The sequence below is a fragment of the Gobio gobio genome (assembly GCF_949357685.1).
Source record: "Gobio gobio genome assembly, chromosome: 8".
In the NCBI taxonomy this organism is placed as follows: domain Eukaryota; kingdom Metazoa; phylum Chordata; class Actinopteri; order Cypriniformes; family Gobionidae; genus Gobio; species Gobio gobio.
The window spans coordinates 56607677-56623561 of NC_137114.1; the positions used below are offsets into that span (position 1 = coordinate 56607677).

The 15885-nt window shown below is 43.5% G+C and overlaps 1 protein-coding gene across 2 annotated transcripts in view; it reads right to left on the minus strand.

Annotated features, from left to right (window-relative positions):
- Nucleotides 1-2401: 2401 nt before the first annotated feature.
- Nucleotides 2402-15885, minus strand: part of LOC307130053 (NXPE family member 3-like) — a 29045-nt gene continuing 15561 nt past the window's right edge. For both annotated transcript variants that reach the window (XM_079822914.1, XM_079822913.1), the window contains 6 exons: nucleotides 14180-14572; nucleotides 13670-14085; nucleotides 13502-13578; nucleotides 13166-13369; nucleotides 12752-13089; nucleotides 2402-3568 (listed from right to left, as the gene is read on the minus strand). In XM_079822914.1, coding sequence (XP_079679040.1) covers nucleotides 3374-3568; nucleotides 12752-13089; nucleotides 13166-13369; nucleotides 13502-13578; nucleotides 13670-14085; nucleotides 14180-14572 — 1623 coding nt within the window. In that variant the 3' untranslated portion in view covers nucleotides 2402-3373. The remainder of the gene's footprint in view (nucleotides 3569-12751; nucleotides 13090-13165; nucleotides 13370-13501; nucleotides 13579-13669; nucleotides 14086-14179; nucleotides 14573-15885) is intronic.

The following is a 15885-nucleotide window of genomic DNA, read 5'->3' on the forward strand; positions in this document are numbered from 1 at the left end:
TGGCCTATAATTTGCTGGATTTGTTGGATCCTTTCCTGGTTTAATAATGGGAATGATTACGGCATCTTTCCAACTTAAAGGTATAGTCTACTTTCATCCCAAACCTTGTTATACAGACCTAAAAGTTTACCTTTAGTTAAAATCCCTAGATGTTTTAACATAGTAGAACTAATCTGATCTTTCCCTGGTGAAGTTACTCTAGATCTGTCTATAGCTCGTCCCAATTCCTCAAATGTAAAAGGAGCATCCATAGCATCCTTTGAACTTTCCTGTCTCTGAAAAGCTCCTAAATTTGCATCTCTAGTTTCATTTCTCCCTTTTATACCTTCCTCTGATAAATTATTTGAACTATGAATTTCAACAAGTGTCTTCGCTATTATTTCCACTTTTTCTTCGTTAGATACTGCTATGATTTCCCCAGATTTTAAAAACGGATATTGCCAGTCTCTCCTAATTCCCCTCATCTTTCTTATCATTCCCCATACCTCACCTAAAGGAGTTGTTCTTCCTATTTTACTGCAATATTCTCTCCAGCTGTTTCGTTTTGCCTTTCTCACTACTTTCTTTACCTGTGCTTGAGTCTTTTTATATACCATTAATGTTTGGAAGTTATGAGTTCTTCTCAAACTATTAAAAGCCTTATTTCTTTCTTTAATGATTTCACTGCACTCATCCGTCCACCATGGAACTGGTTTCCTATTAATTTTCCCCTTACTTTTAGGTATCGATAAATTTGCTGCTTTCAACAGAACTTCTCTAAATGTTGTATCGATTTCTTCTACAACCCCAAATCAGAAAAAGTTGGGACAGTATGGAAAACGCAAATTAAAAAAAAAAGAAGTGATTTCTAAATTTACTTTGACTTGTATTTCATTGCAGACAATATGAACACAAAATATTTCATGTTTTGTCTGGTCAACTTCATGTAATTTGTAAATATGCATCCTTTCCTGTCATTCAGACCTGCAACACATTTCAAAAAAAGTTGGGACAGGAGCAATGTAGGGCTAGTAATGAGGTAAAATGGTTAAATAATGATGTGATTTGAAACAGGTGATGTCAACAGGTGATTGTAATTATGATTTGGTACAAAAGCAGCATCCAAGAAAGGTCTAATCCTTAAGGAGCAAAGATGGGCAGAGGATCGCCAGTTTGCCAACAAATACGTGAGAAAATTATTGAAATGTTTAAAAACAATGTTCCTCAAAGAAAGATAGGAAGAGATTTGGATATTTCACATTCAACAGTGCATAACATAATTAAGAGTCCACCCTGGACTGGAGACAGGAGACAGGAGACAGTCCACCCCGGACTGGAGTATGTGTATGCCACTGTTGTCAGTATAATTGTTAATATTTTGTTTTGTGTGTGGTGAAAACTCTTGCATATTCTCAATACAAGCAGTCAAAAACACCAGAACTGACAGACAATGATCACAGAAGCTACCGGTGTTTGGTGCAGGTGTGCTTTATAATTTCCTGGTGGATGACATCACCCGCCACCACGTTCCGTCACTCCAATGGACACATGCTTCACAATACAATCACGCAGAGGCATTCCCACAGCGCGAGTTCCCTTGAAAGGGAACTTAATTTCTTTTCAACTGAAGAAAGAAAGACAAAAATATCTTGGATGAGATGGGGGTGAGTAAATTATCAGGAAATGACACACACATCATCTCAAACTAACACATCAAGTACTGTATTCCTACTTCAACTACATCGTTTTGAGACGCGTTTAATAATCCTGGAATAATTCTCCATGAAAAGCTGTTAATTTCTGAAAGAAACGGATTCCACCGCTGTGTGTAAGTAGGCTAAGTTTACTCTGTAAGCATCTGTGAATATTAAACGCAAAAACTTGCGCAAGGACACACTGAAGCTTTCTTTGTTTAAATTAGCTCAACATTAGATGTAAGTAATTACCTTGACAAACTATACATCATTTAAAAGATCTAAGACTCAAGCTTCCATTTTTGACCTCTGTTTTATTCTCAAAGTCATATAGTGACCGTAATTTGTTAATATGTGTCAGGAGTTATGAATATGAAAACCGCGTCGGTACCTTCTAAAGATTGTAATACCAGCAAAAGGTGATCTCATTCATAAAAACTCCTCTATTCTCGTCATGAAGACTCACAACAAAACAACATCCCTCAGGGCTTTTAGTTCAAAAGTGTGCAGATGAGGAGAAATATTGATAGATTCTCATATGTCTGTGTCAAATTTCTATACAGAGAAGTATTATTATTAGGGCCATCAATCGATTACATTTTAATCTAATTAATTACATACTCTGTGATTAATTAATCTAAATTAATCGCATACATATTTTTTGCTGTGAAAGTATTTTAAATATTTAAATTCAAATGAATCAATGAATAATCAGCATTAGTGACATTAAAGTTCAAAAACTCTTTTATTATTTTCATTGTTCAAATATTGGCCATAACAATAAACAATATGACCTAATATGCTGAGGAAATCAATTAAAAAGTGCTTCAGGAAGAAGATTTTTTTCACTGTACATACAAACAGGGCTTGACATGAACTTTTTTGCTCACCAGCCACTGTGGCTAGTGGTTTTCCAAAGTTACTAGCCACTCCGCATTTTCACTGGCCACAATTTTGCTGGTTAGAAATGACATTTTATATGATAAAAGTTGAATTTGGCATGCTTAAATTACTTTATTTTGAGTAATTTTACTTGATTTAGAAGATTTAAAACCCTGTCACTGTATGATAATTGAAATGAACTGATGACATCAGCGTTTTTTCCAGAATGGCTATACAGCTGAATAAAATTATGCTGCATTATTTTCCTGTTTAACACTGTAAAGCTGCTTTGAAACAATCTACATTGTTAAAAGCGCTATATAAATAAAGTTGACTTGACTTGACTTAATCACAATATAGTTTATCTGTTATTAAAAATAAGAACAATGATGCAAATAAAAAAACTGAACAAATACAATATGAAAAAACAATTAACAGTGCTTTACATTTACATCTATTTAACAGAATATTTCAAGACATAATGCAGAAACTGAATAGCCAAATGTAAAAATAATCAGTGCATAGTATTTAGTGTATTAATTACAAATAAACATATCATTAAAAACAGACAACAGGTTTTTCAAGCAAGTCTAAAAAAAATTTTGAATTTGAGGATGATACTGTATAACAAAAATCTCTGACATGTACTAAACCATTCTCTTTTTTTTTTTCTTTTTTAAATGGTTGTAGTGGAGATTCAATGAGTGGTTTATAATTTGACAATTTAATTACAGCTCATAACCTAGACATAACCGGAATTATTTTTCTAGTAATAACAGTCATTGAACACAAAATTGTCATGATAATTTAATTTAAATTCAGTACGGACAAATAAAAGAGAGTAAAATGTCAATCTCATTTTTAATGACAATAGGGACAGGATGAATGTTCTCTTCACTGTAGTGACATGAAGTCATTTGCCACACATCTAGAATATGAACCCCAACATCCTGAAAAGCCCAGCGCAGAATTCTGTTCAACTGTAGAGAATACCAGTCACTGCCAAAAATATCCTATTATAGAGACAGAAAAACACAATATCATTCATAAACTTGCATCACAGAGTGGCTTCATTGTATCACTTGGTACTCTATACACTTTTATACACTTTTATCACTTTTATTTATGGAGATATGTTGTCACATCCAGTTCCGTTTAGTAGCGTAATTTATTTTGCACCTGCATTATTGTCAATGGACGGTTGCCAATTTTTTCAAAAAAATTATACTAATTTGAATTTGACAATAAACATAAATATTTCAAATGGTTTATTTAGCATTACACGATAGCCCACCATGTGTGCATTCTTCCATTTTAATGTCCAACATCATGTGAGTGAGGCAATTTTCAGCATTGACTATGTTGCCACAGTCAGTCAAGAGATAAATGAAGATTTGCACACTGTTCAAGTTACTGCTAAGAAGAATTATCGGAATACACTACAATATACGAAAGGGTGTATTCGTGTATAAATGCTATCCCATCATTGCATTCAAATGGATAATCAAACCAGTTTTGAATAATTCACTCTAGGCTGGAAATATTCCTTTATTTGAACAATTTAAATTTGATCAACTTAATGATTTTATTGCAAAGTAGAGTGCATGAAAGCAATACATTTTTTATGGGATGTATGACATTATCTAATTCGGATGGTCTTTAATTTGACGTGTTGTTTGTTTTCTATTTTGAATTTATTAAAATATTTTAAAACGTAATCATACTCTGAAGTATTGCACATGCACATAAAGTAGGCTTCTGCGCTCCCTGTAGCAACTCATGATGTAATAACTGCACATAAATGTAAAAACTGCACATAATGTAAAATGCATTACATTATTATTGTAATAAAATGTTCATAATGTACATAATAAAATCTTGAGCTCATAATGTAATAATGTTACATTATGAGAAATCAATATTGTCATATTGTGATAACTTTTAAAACATACAAAAACATAACAACATAAAACATCTCGGTTAGGTATGAAACTAAGGGAACTTGCGCTGCGTCACTGCTGTGGGAACGCTATACCCACATCTCCATAGGAGCCAGATGCCCGCCTGTGTAAAATTACACACTACGAATCGAGCACTGATGCCCTCGGTGTAGAGCTGAGGTCAAGTTCATAGAACCTCACAAAAAGCTATGCAGTGAGGACAACCCTGCCGCATCACACACTTCTTGAAGGGAAACTCCTGACAATAAAGCCTTAGAAGCAGCCATACTCCTAGTAGAGTGTGACCTTACAGCCAAAGGTGAAGGCTGACCGGCTACGATCACCCACTTGCTCATTCTCTGCTTAGATGCTGGGCACCCCCTTCTAGGTGACCCGAAACATACGAACAGCTGTGCAGTTTTCCTCCACAGGGCAGCTCTGTGGACATAAGCATCTAAAGCTCTCACAGGGCAGAGCAGATTAAGCTTTTCCTGGTCTGACGTCCAAAAGGGAAGATGACAAAAGGCCTGCAGAATAACTGGTCTTACAACATTAGTAGGAACCTTAGGAATCTATCCCAGCCTTTGATGAAGGAAGGCCTCAACCATACCCGGAGAAAATTCCAAGCCCGATGGTACCACCGAAAGAGCTAGAATGTCTCCCATTCTCTTAAGAGACATAATAGCAAAACATTTTTAGTGAAAGAAATGTATCAGGAACTTCTTCAATAGGCTCGAAAAGAGCCTCTGAAAGGCCCTAAAACACAATGGCCAAGTTCCAAGCCTGCACCCAAGAACGTTTCGGTTACATATGTAACGTAAGAGACGTAACGTCAGTGACTGACGAATGGGGGTTTTTCCTAAAAGCCAATCATCTTTGAATTCTTAGAAAACGCCCAATGGCAATGCCAATGCCATGGGGATGCGGAAATTGCATGCGTAACTCCGCCCCACCACGTGGGTATATAAGGGAGTACGCTGGCAAAATCGCATTATGTTTACCTGCTGAGGAGCCAAGACTGAACTCCTGGACGTTCCAGCGGTACAGCGGACGTGGCAGAGGGACGTTACGTCTCCGTTCCCTCCTCAGGGAACGAGGGTTACATACGTAACCGAGATGTTCCCTTTCGTTCACTCCAAGTAACGTTAGTGACTAACGAATGGGGGTCCCAATGTAATCTTGCCACTCGGCTGTCTTCCAGTGCCCTGCGTAAGTGCGATTGCCCTGTCAGAAGACTAGTACGGACAAAGGACTCCCACTTATCACAGGAATACCAAGGTACACAGGGAGCATATTCCAGGTGGAGATATGCAAAGATGCCTACCCGTAGGGAGCACTTAGAGAGTACACATATGACCCGCTAAGGCAGGGGTGGGCAATTCCAGTCCTCAAGGGCCACTGCCCTGCAGAGTTTAGCTCCAACCCTAATCAAACACACCTGAACCAGCTAATCAATGTCTTCAGGATTACTAAAAGGCTACAGGCAGGTGAGTTTTATCATGGTTGGAGCTAAACTCTGCAGGGCAGTGGCCCTCGAGGACTGGAATTACCCACCCCTGCGCTAAGGGCTGCATATGGAGAACTCTGGGGTACCAGCCAAAGGTGGAATTTTTAACCCCAGGATGGCAAGGGCTTGCCAAGGGAAAGACACCTGCTCAAGGAGGCTTACGGTGGAAATACACATGTGGGGGTCGCCCAGAGGGGAACCATGCACACGGAGGCACCTAGCCTGACACGAGGGTCTGGGCTCGAGAGGGCAGACTTACTGGTGTCAGAGTCGACAGTGCTGGAGGAGCTCAGGGCTTCTGGAAAGCTCCACTCAGAGATTGCAGAATCTTGCGAATGTGTTGGGTGTCGCCCAGCCTGCAGCTCTGCAGATGTCTGTCAGCGAAGTGCCATGCGCTAAAGCCCAAGAGGAGGCTACACTCCGGGTGGAGTGAGCCCTGACCTCAAGGGGGCATGGATGCCCTAGCGTCTGGTAAGCCAAAACAATGGTGTCCACTATCCAGTGAGACAACCTTTGCTTTGAGAGAGCCTTTCCCTTCAGCTTCCCACCATAAAAGACAAAGAGTACTGGACAGAGCAGTGCCAAGGCTGGGTCTGCCTCCTCCAAAGGCAGCTCTTGCAGGTTTACCACCTGGTCTTTAAACGGAGTGGTGGGAACCTTGGGCACATATCCAGGCTGGGGTCTCAGGATCACGTGAGAATTAGCCGGCCCGAACTCAAGGCACACTTTGTCAACCGAAAATGCCTGCAGGTCCCCTACCCTCTTGATGGAGGCCAAAGCGATCAGGAGCACTGTCTTCGTTGACAGGCACCTAAAATCAACCGACCACAATGGCTCGAAGGGAGCCCTCTACAGAACATCTAAGACTACTGCGAGGTCCCAAGAGGACAGCGAGGAGGATTTAGTCTCCTGGCTCGCCTCAGGAACCTGTGGACTAGGTCGTGCTGACTTACCTGTTTGTTCTCCACGAGGTCATGGTAGGCTGATATAGCGGCCACGTAAACCTTCAGGGTGGAAGGAGACAGCCTTCAATCCAACCCTACTTGGAGAAATGAGAGCACAGACCCGATCTGGCATTTCCAGGGGTCTTCTTGGCGAGAAGGACACCAGGTGACGAAGAGGTTCCACTTCAATGCATAGGCGTGTCGAGTAGACTCTGCCCTAGCAGAAGTGATGGTAGCCACCACCTGAGGTGGTAGGGTACTCAAACCTGCCACGTCCCATCCAGGAGCCACACGTGGAGGTTCCAAAGATCGGGATGCGGGTGCCAAAGAGTGCTCCGTCTCTGAGAGAAGGTCCTTCCTCAGAGAAATCGGCCAGGGAGGGGCTGTTGCAAGGAGTACAAGTTCTGAGAACCAGGTCCGGCCGTGCTAGTACGGGGCGACCAAAAGGACCTGCTCCTTGTCCTCCCTGATCGTGCACAGTACCCGTGCAAGAAGGCTCACTGGGGGGAACGCATACTTGCGTAGACCCCGCGGCCAGCTGTGCGCCAGTGCATCTCTGCCGAGCGTGCCCTCGATCAGGGAGTAAAACAGGCGGCAGTGGAAAGAGTCATGGGAGGCAAACAGATCTACCTGTGCGTCGCCGAACTGTTCCCAAATCAGCTGGACCATCTGGGGATGGAGTCTCCATTCTCCAAGGAAGTGGCTGAAACTGTGAGAGCTCGTCGGCTGCACGGTTTAGTTCTCCTGGGATATGGACAGCATGATGGGACCTCAGATGCTTCTGACTCCATAAGACGAGATGGCGGGTGAGTTGACACATACGGCGGGAGCGCAGACCACCCTGGTGGTTGATGTATGCTACAGTGGCCGTGTAGTCTGACCAGACTAGTACATGTTGACCCTTGAGCAACGCTCGGAAGCGGTGCAGGGCGAACTGTACTGCCGGCAACTCAAGGCAACTGACATGCAGGAGGCGCAGGGGACCTGTCCAGGAGCCCGCGGCAGCATGTCCATTGCAAATGGCACCCCAGCCCGTGGAGGAGGCATCCGTTGATACAACAACATGCCTGGAAACTCGTTCTAAGGGAACACCTGCCTGTAGAAAGCTGAGTTTCAACCACGGGGTGAGGGTCTGCAGGCAGGCCAGAGTCACTGGCCCATCACTGGCCCATCTCAGAACTTGATCGTGAAGCCAGTGCTGAAGCGGTCTCATATGAAGCAAACCGAGCAGCGTTACCTTGGCTGCAGATGCCATATGCCCCAGGAGCCTCTGCAATTATTTCAGTGGAACCGCACTCTTGGTCTCGATTTGACGGAGGCAAGTCAGCAGTGATTGCGTGCGCTCGCTGGTAAGCTGTGTGCACATGGCGACCGAGTCGATAACCATACCGAGAAAAGAGATCCTCTGCACTGGGCAGAGTTTGCTCTTCTCCCAGTTGACCCAAAGGCCCAGACGGGCTATGTGCTGGAGCACTAGATCTCTGTGTTCGCACACCTGCTCTCGAGAGTGACTCAGTATGAGCCAGTCGTCAAGGTAGTTCAGGATGCGAAACCCCGTGCTGCCGGAGTGGGGCAAGGGCTGCCTCGACAATCGTCGTGAAGACGCAAGGGGACAGAGCTGGCCCGAATGGGAGGACAGCGTACTGATATGCCCACCCCTCGAAAGCAAACTGTAAGAACGGTCTGTCGAGGTAGGCTGGAGACATGGAAGTAGGCGTCCTTCAGGTTGGTGAACGGAAGCCTGTAAAGGGATCGGTTCAGGACGCGCAGATCCAGGATTGGTCGTAACCCACCGGTTTTCTTGGGTACAATGAAGTAGGGGCTGTAGAAGCCGGACTTCATTTCGGCTGGAGGGACAGGCTCGATCGCACCCTTCGCCAGTAGGGCGGCAATCTCTGCATGCATGACAGGGACAACGGGCCCCACCATGGTGTAACGGACTCCCCGGAAGCAGGGAGGAGCCTGCGTGAACTGAATCGCATAGCCGAGCCTGATGGTCTTCGCGACCCAGCAGGACAGTCTGGGAAGCTCTAGCCAGGCTCCCAAGAACTGCACCAGCAGACGTCGGACCACAGACGTACCCCGGGTGGGGCAGTGAGGCAGCGTGACTGGCCCAGACGCGGGAGGAATAGCGTCCCGCGTCTGCGACCTGACAGAGGAGACCAGGGAAGGAAGTGTGTTCCATTTGGGGAATGCCCTGAGAGGAGGCTGGGCGCGGCCCTGGGGCGGTGTACACTGCCGTCACCGGTCTCTGGGGGCTCAGAGATGGGGACATGAGTTCTTTCCAGGCGCCGCTAGCAAAATTTCATCTTTAATATTAATGAGTTTGTCTGGAATTTATCATTTTTACTTTTATATTTTTATGTTGCATTTATTTGGTTCTTTGTTCAATGTCAGACCATTGTTTGTCGTATAGGTCATAGTTTGACTCTTAAAAGGTGAAGACCCAAATCTATGCATGTTTTGTAAGATTCCCCTCTCTCCATTAAACATGTTTTGTTGGACTGTCCTGGGTTAAAACAAGAATGCTCTTTTATCAAGTTATTTCACTTAAGGACTTATTTAGTAAGATTATGCATGAAAAGGTTTTGGATTTTTTTTGTTAATCATAAGTTGATTATACAAATCTTGTATATGACTTGTCGTGTTTGTTTGCTTGGTTTTATTTTATTTATATGATATTTGTATTTTCGTATTTTAATTTTTGCCATGAATATAGCCTTAGATGCTGACATGGCATTAAATAAAACAATCTGTATTCTATTATTTTATTTTTATTATTAAAATGTCTGCATAAGAGTTAACTCTGTGCAAACATTAAACTTGGCTGAAATAAAAAAATCTTGATTTGGTCTCTACACTTCGTTCTGGTAACTCTGCTAAACTATAATTACAAAAACTAAAACTGAAATGAAATACATAAAAACTAAATAAAAAAGTGTTTACAAAATAAAAATTAAACTAAAACTAGCAAAACAATTTATAAAACTAACCAAAACTAAACTGAAATTTGTTGCATAATTGAAAACGATAATAAAATAAAAACTAATTTAATAATGCCAAACTATAATAACCTTGGGTGGTAGACACCATCACTTCCGCTAGAGCTCCCTCTATGTGGCGCCTCTATGCGTTGAAGTGGAACCTGTTCGCCGATCGGTGCTCTTCTTGCCGAGAAGACCCCTGAAGATGTTCGATCAGTTCTGTGCTTTCCTTCCTACAAGCATGTTCTAATTTTCAGGTTCCTGAGGGGGGTGAGGAGACTAAATCCGCCTCGCCCTCCCTCTATACCCTCTTGGGACTTAACTCTGGTGCTAATCGCACTGCAGAGAGCGCTCTTTGAGCCTTTGCTTTCAGCTGAGTTAAAAATTCTGTCTCTGAAGGCAGTACTCTTGACTGCATGGGCCTCCATCAAGAGGGTAGGGGACCTGCAGGCATTTTTGGTCGACGAATCGTGCCTGGAATTCGGGCCTGGTAACACTCATGTAATCCTGAGACCCTGGCCTGGATATGTGCCCAAGGTTCCAACCACTCCCTTCCGGGACCAGGTGGTGAGCCTGCAAGCGCTGCCTTCGGAGGAGGCAGACCCAGCCCTAGCTTTTCTCTGTCTGGTCCGCACCCTGTGGACTTGCATTGGACAGAACGCAAAGCTTTCCGTAAGTCTGTTACGGAGGCCAGCAGAAGGGAAAGGCTGTCTCCAAGCAGAGGATGGTCCACTGGATAGTGGATGCCATCGTCTTAGCGTATGAAGCCCAAGACGTGCCCTGCCCGCTCGGGTTAAGAGCCCACTCCACTAGGGGGGTAGCTTCTTCCTGGGCGCTGACTCGTGGCGCCTCGCTGACAGATATTTGTAGAGCTACGGGCTGGGAGACACCTAACACGTTCGCTAGATTCTATAGCCTCCGTGTAGAGCCGGTATCTTCCTGTGTGCTCACTTCCCATAGTCAGTAACACCGAAGTGCCTGTTCTAAGTGTCGGCTTGCTGCGCCATTCTCTTCCCCTTGTAACGGATATGTGCGCTTATTTGCTCCAGGAGAGTTCCCCAGAACGGCGAACCCTGTCGAGTCCTCCGGCACGCCAGGTTTAACACTCGTATGCATTAGTGGAACTTGTGTTAGGCTGGGTTCCGTATGTTCTGACCCCCACGGCGGTCCCAGATGTGTATTCTTCCACGGTACGGCGAGCCTGCGTCTTTCCCTCTGCCGTCTCAGTACGGTGTTGTTCCCCCGCCTATAAGGGCCGGGGTCACCCCTGGGACTTCCGTATGTTGTACTGCCCAAGGCCAGTCCATACGGGTATTCTCCACATGGTAACTCCCTCTGGGCATGATGTGGCTTCTGCAGCGGCCCCTCCGGGCACGCTTTCCCAGCGCAATAGCCTGCTGAGTGGGTCTTGCGGAACAGCAGCAGTGACTCTCTCTGCGTGAGTTTTTCCGCCCGGAACAGACGGGGTCTGAGGGGCTCTTCGCTGGGAGCTGGAAGGGGATCCCCCCCAAAGGGATCCCAATTCGTCGGTGACGTCTGACATACGTCGAACGTGACCAACTGAAAGGGAACGTCTCGGTTAGGTATGGTAACCCTCGTTCCCTGAAGGAGGGAACGGAGACGTACGTCCCATCGCCACAGTTGCTGTACCATCACTGCATGGCCGAGTCACTAGTTCGTCTCCTCAGTGAAAAACAATAGTGCGCTGCTCTCTCTTCCTGTTTATACCTGCAGCGCGGTGCGGAACGCAAGATGCAAATCTCGCACGCCAATGGCCCATTGGCCTGTTCTCTATATCTCAAAGCTGATAGGGGCTCCCTGAAGTGATCCCAATTCGTCTGTGACGTCCGACGTACGTCTCCGTTCCCTCCTTCAGGGAACGAGGGTTACCATACGTAACCGAGACGTTTTCTGTTATTGTCACGTTTACTGGTTGTTCTGTTTTATAGTCAAGAGTGTTTTTTTTCTAGTTCTTTTGTTGAATAAAAACTTTACTGCTGCACTTAGATCCTCTCTCTCATCGTTCATTGCAATCGTGTGTGACGGTAGTAGTAGTATCAGTACTCTGGTGGATTTTGTAGGCAGGTTAAGACTGGATTTAGATTTGTAAAATGTACTGTAAAGGAATGCCAATAGTGAAGTGACCCATACTTGGAATTTGTGCTCTGCATTTAACCCATCCAAGTGCACACACACAGTAGTGAACACACACACACCCAGAGCAGTGAGCAGCCCTATTGCTGCGGCGCCCGGGGACTTTGCATGAATATTTAAATGTTGCATTTTGTTATAGTTTAAAGACTGGATTTAGATTTTTTTTTTTATCTACTATGAGGGAATATTAATATTCTTTTTTTTTTTTTTTTTTTAAGCTAATACAATTATGACAGGCTATTATAATTTTGGTAAATTTATAATGTAATACATTTCTCATAACATAATAATTATGACATTACGAATATTTTATTACAATAATAATGTAATACTTATTACATTATGTGCAGTTTTTACATGATATGCAGTTATTACATTATGAGTTGCTACACTCCCCTTTAAATCATGAAATATGTGCCGCAATAACATGACACCATTTTTAATTTAACATCATCCCCAATTAATGATAGTAAACTGATGTGTTTATGGCATTATGGCAAACTGAGGTTGATGTGTTTAGATGAAATATCTGTTATTAACTGTACATCAATAAATAACAACAATCCTTTGCTACGGGAACTGCCGTTGATACAGGCTACAGAGGAAGATATTTTATGCTACTATTTGAAGCTTCCGCTTTTGAAGTGACAAAAGCCTATAACATTACCTTATAGCCAGTGTTGGCAGTCTTGATTATAACAGTAGTAGCAGGTGCGCGCTGTAACAAGGCTAGAACAGCTTTGCGGACACTCAACACTCTATGGGTGAAGAAATCCAGGGGGTATGTGGAGAAATGGAACCCCAGATTGAACACAAGGACAGTGTCGGATCCTCCAGCCAGGTTATTGATCTCATTACTCATGTAGTGCAGATTAGAAAATACTGCTTTCATAGTTTGTAAAGGAAGGCCGTGAGGCCTCCAGCATAAGTCAATTTTGTTCGCCACATCCACTGCTATGAGTGGCCCAAAGAAATATGGTTTGTTGAAAAACTTCTCCTCCAGGGCTGAAAAACAGACCCACAATTACTGCATTTATAAACTGTATACTATATAATTCTAATTAACAAATAAGCAACTCACTTGGTAATGTTTCCACAAGGAATTCAAACCACTGTTTTGAAGTAGAGTCTCCCATCATGTAGATGTGTTTGTCTTTCAGGCAGTCTGTTGTCGCTTGGGTTGTAAAATGGCGGGCGCTACAGACAAATGAAGTCCACACATCATTCAGGTAAAAGCCAGCCGGAACTGGAGTGTGTAAACCAGGACGACATTTCTCTGTAACATCTGCAGGATGAATAAATGTAGGTTCTGTCAAATGTATACGTTTTTAAAAAGTAGATTTTATTTGACTTGAAAATTGATTATGTGCAACACATTTCCCATAATTCTGCTGGGTTAAGCTATTGACCAACATACCAATAGTTCCATTTCCATCAGATTGAAAAATGTTTATGATCCTTTTATCTCCATTGATACCTTTGTTAGTTTGCTCCCTGCCAAAGAGAACATGGTTGTCATAATTCCTTTCCATCAATGCATCAAATAGATCAAATGCACAGTCAATCAAAAGTTTGTTAATCTCACATAAGCAATTTCTCCTCATCAGTCAGGGGGTTGTTAGAACCACCCAAAGAGGTGTACACAAGGGCATTGCATGGCAGTGATTTGGGTCTCTGACAGAGCCAAGTTTCTCCAGTAGGTGGATCGATGTATTCACAGCAGCAGTTTCCTTTTCTCATACGCTCTAGTCCATTCTTGCCCCACTTTATATTACACACCATTGTTTCAGTCAGCCAGATATTATTTGGTCCTGATCCCTCATAATTTCCATAGAAAAACACTCTGTCAGCGTCAGTATCTGTGAGATGCTTCAGGAGCTGCACAACTTCACTGGAGTGAATTAGACGCACAGCCACCTGTGCCTCTCCGACCCACGGCAGGAGGAAGCGTACAGAGTAGGAGCCATTGAGCAGGTCTACCACCTCCCCAAAAACACTGGCCTGTGACAGAGGCACATTTTCAGTATAACTCTCTATGACACAAGCAGCAGATTAGATCATGTTAAGTACATCATGTGTAAAAAAAATCACTGACCTTAGTTTTGTCCCAGAACAGCTTGGCTTGAAAAAAGTCACCTCCGTAACCCTTGGATTTGTTGCCAAAGTCCTTTGCGTGCACAGTAACAAAAAGTTCCTCCCCTATTTGATAGCTCTCTTTCAGGTCCTGAATGATGAATTCAGTGTGGTCTGGACTAGTCGTCATGGACACATTTGTGATTGCTCTGTCAGGCCTGGGCCAGTAAAGAGCCCTCTGTAACCTGGAGTAGTCATATAAAGTGATACCGAATTCAGAGTAAAATGAGATTGACTCTTCTGAAGTGAGTACTGAAGGAGAAGAGGAATTTGTATGGAGGCCGGCAAAGTGCAGAGAGAAAAAGCTGGATGGAGGGTGTTTCTTCCTTGCATTACCTACATAAGACCATATGACCTACAAATACACAAAATATTGTTGTTAATCAAAAGTTTTGTCTTCAATAGTTTTGACTACAATCATGCTTGTAGATTACTAAACTAAACTTCTAGGGTTATGTACATAACCCTGATTCCCTGAGAAGGGAACGAGACACAGCGGCATAACGTTGATGCTATGGGAACGGCATACGGTGTGACCTGTGTCTGAATTATGCATGGAACATGGCAATTGATTCGCAGACGGCAGTCCTATAAAAAAATGGTTCTAAACAGCATGGGTCTCACATAAGCATGCATTTTTACCCGATGATTTGAATGATTTCATGCATAAACAGTATTCCTATGATAGACCTTATGGTCCACTCGTTGCGTTCTTTCTTCCGGGTTGTATTTCCACACACAGCACAAAGGAAAAATATCTACTTTTTTTTATGAAGGAACTGTTGACATCCACTCCAAACATTACAAAGTTCACGATAGCTTTCGTTCACACAGTAATTTCACTTCACCTAATTACTCTTCAACAGTGGACTAGCCGACGTTGTCAAAGGTTTCATCTTTGCAATGCAATTGGATCCCGTAAGTCTATGCATCACATAATATTTTGCATAGGCTCGTATGAATCAAGATCAATTTAACTAAAATATTGATATGCAAATTACTAACCAGCAAACATGTGATATCAAATAGTCTGTCATGTCTGTATAACGTCCGTCAGTTCAGGCCCACCTTTGGACGTCTGTGCAACGTGCAGAACTGGTTCAGTATATGAACGTCTGACAAGGGAAACCCTTTGGATGTCTGTGGACGTGCAAAACTGGTTCAATATCTGGACGTCTGACTAGAACCCCCTATGGATGTCTGTGGACGTGCAAAACTGGTTCAATATCTGGACGTCTGACTAGGACCCCCTATGGACGTCTGTGGACGTGTGAAACTGGTTCAATATCTGAACGTCTGACAAGGGACACCCTTTGGATATCTGTGGATGTGCAAAACTGGTTCAATATCTGGACGTCTGACTAGAACCCCCTGTGGATGTCTGTGGACGTGCAAAACTGGTTCAATATCTGGACGTCTGACTAGGACCCCCTATGGACGTCTGTGGACGTGTGAAACTGGTTCAGTATCTGAACGTCCGACAAGGAAACCATTTGGACGTTTGTGGACGTGCAAAACTGGTTCAATATCTGGACGGCTGACTAGGACCCCCTATGGATGTCTGTGGACGTGTGAAACTGGTTCAATATCTGGACGTCCGATTAGGACCCCCTATGGATGTCTGTGGACGTGCAAAACTAGCTCAATATCTGGACATCTGACTAGGAC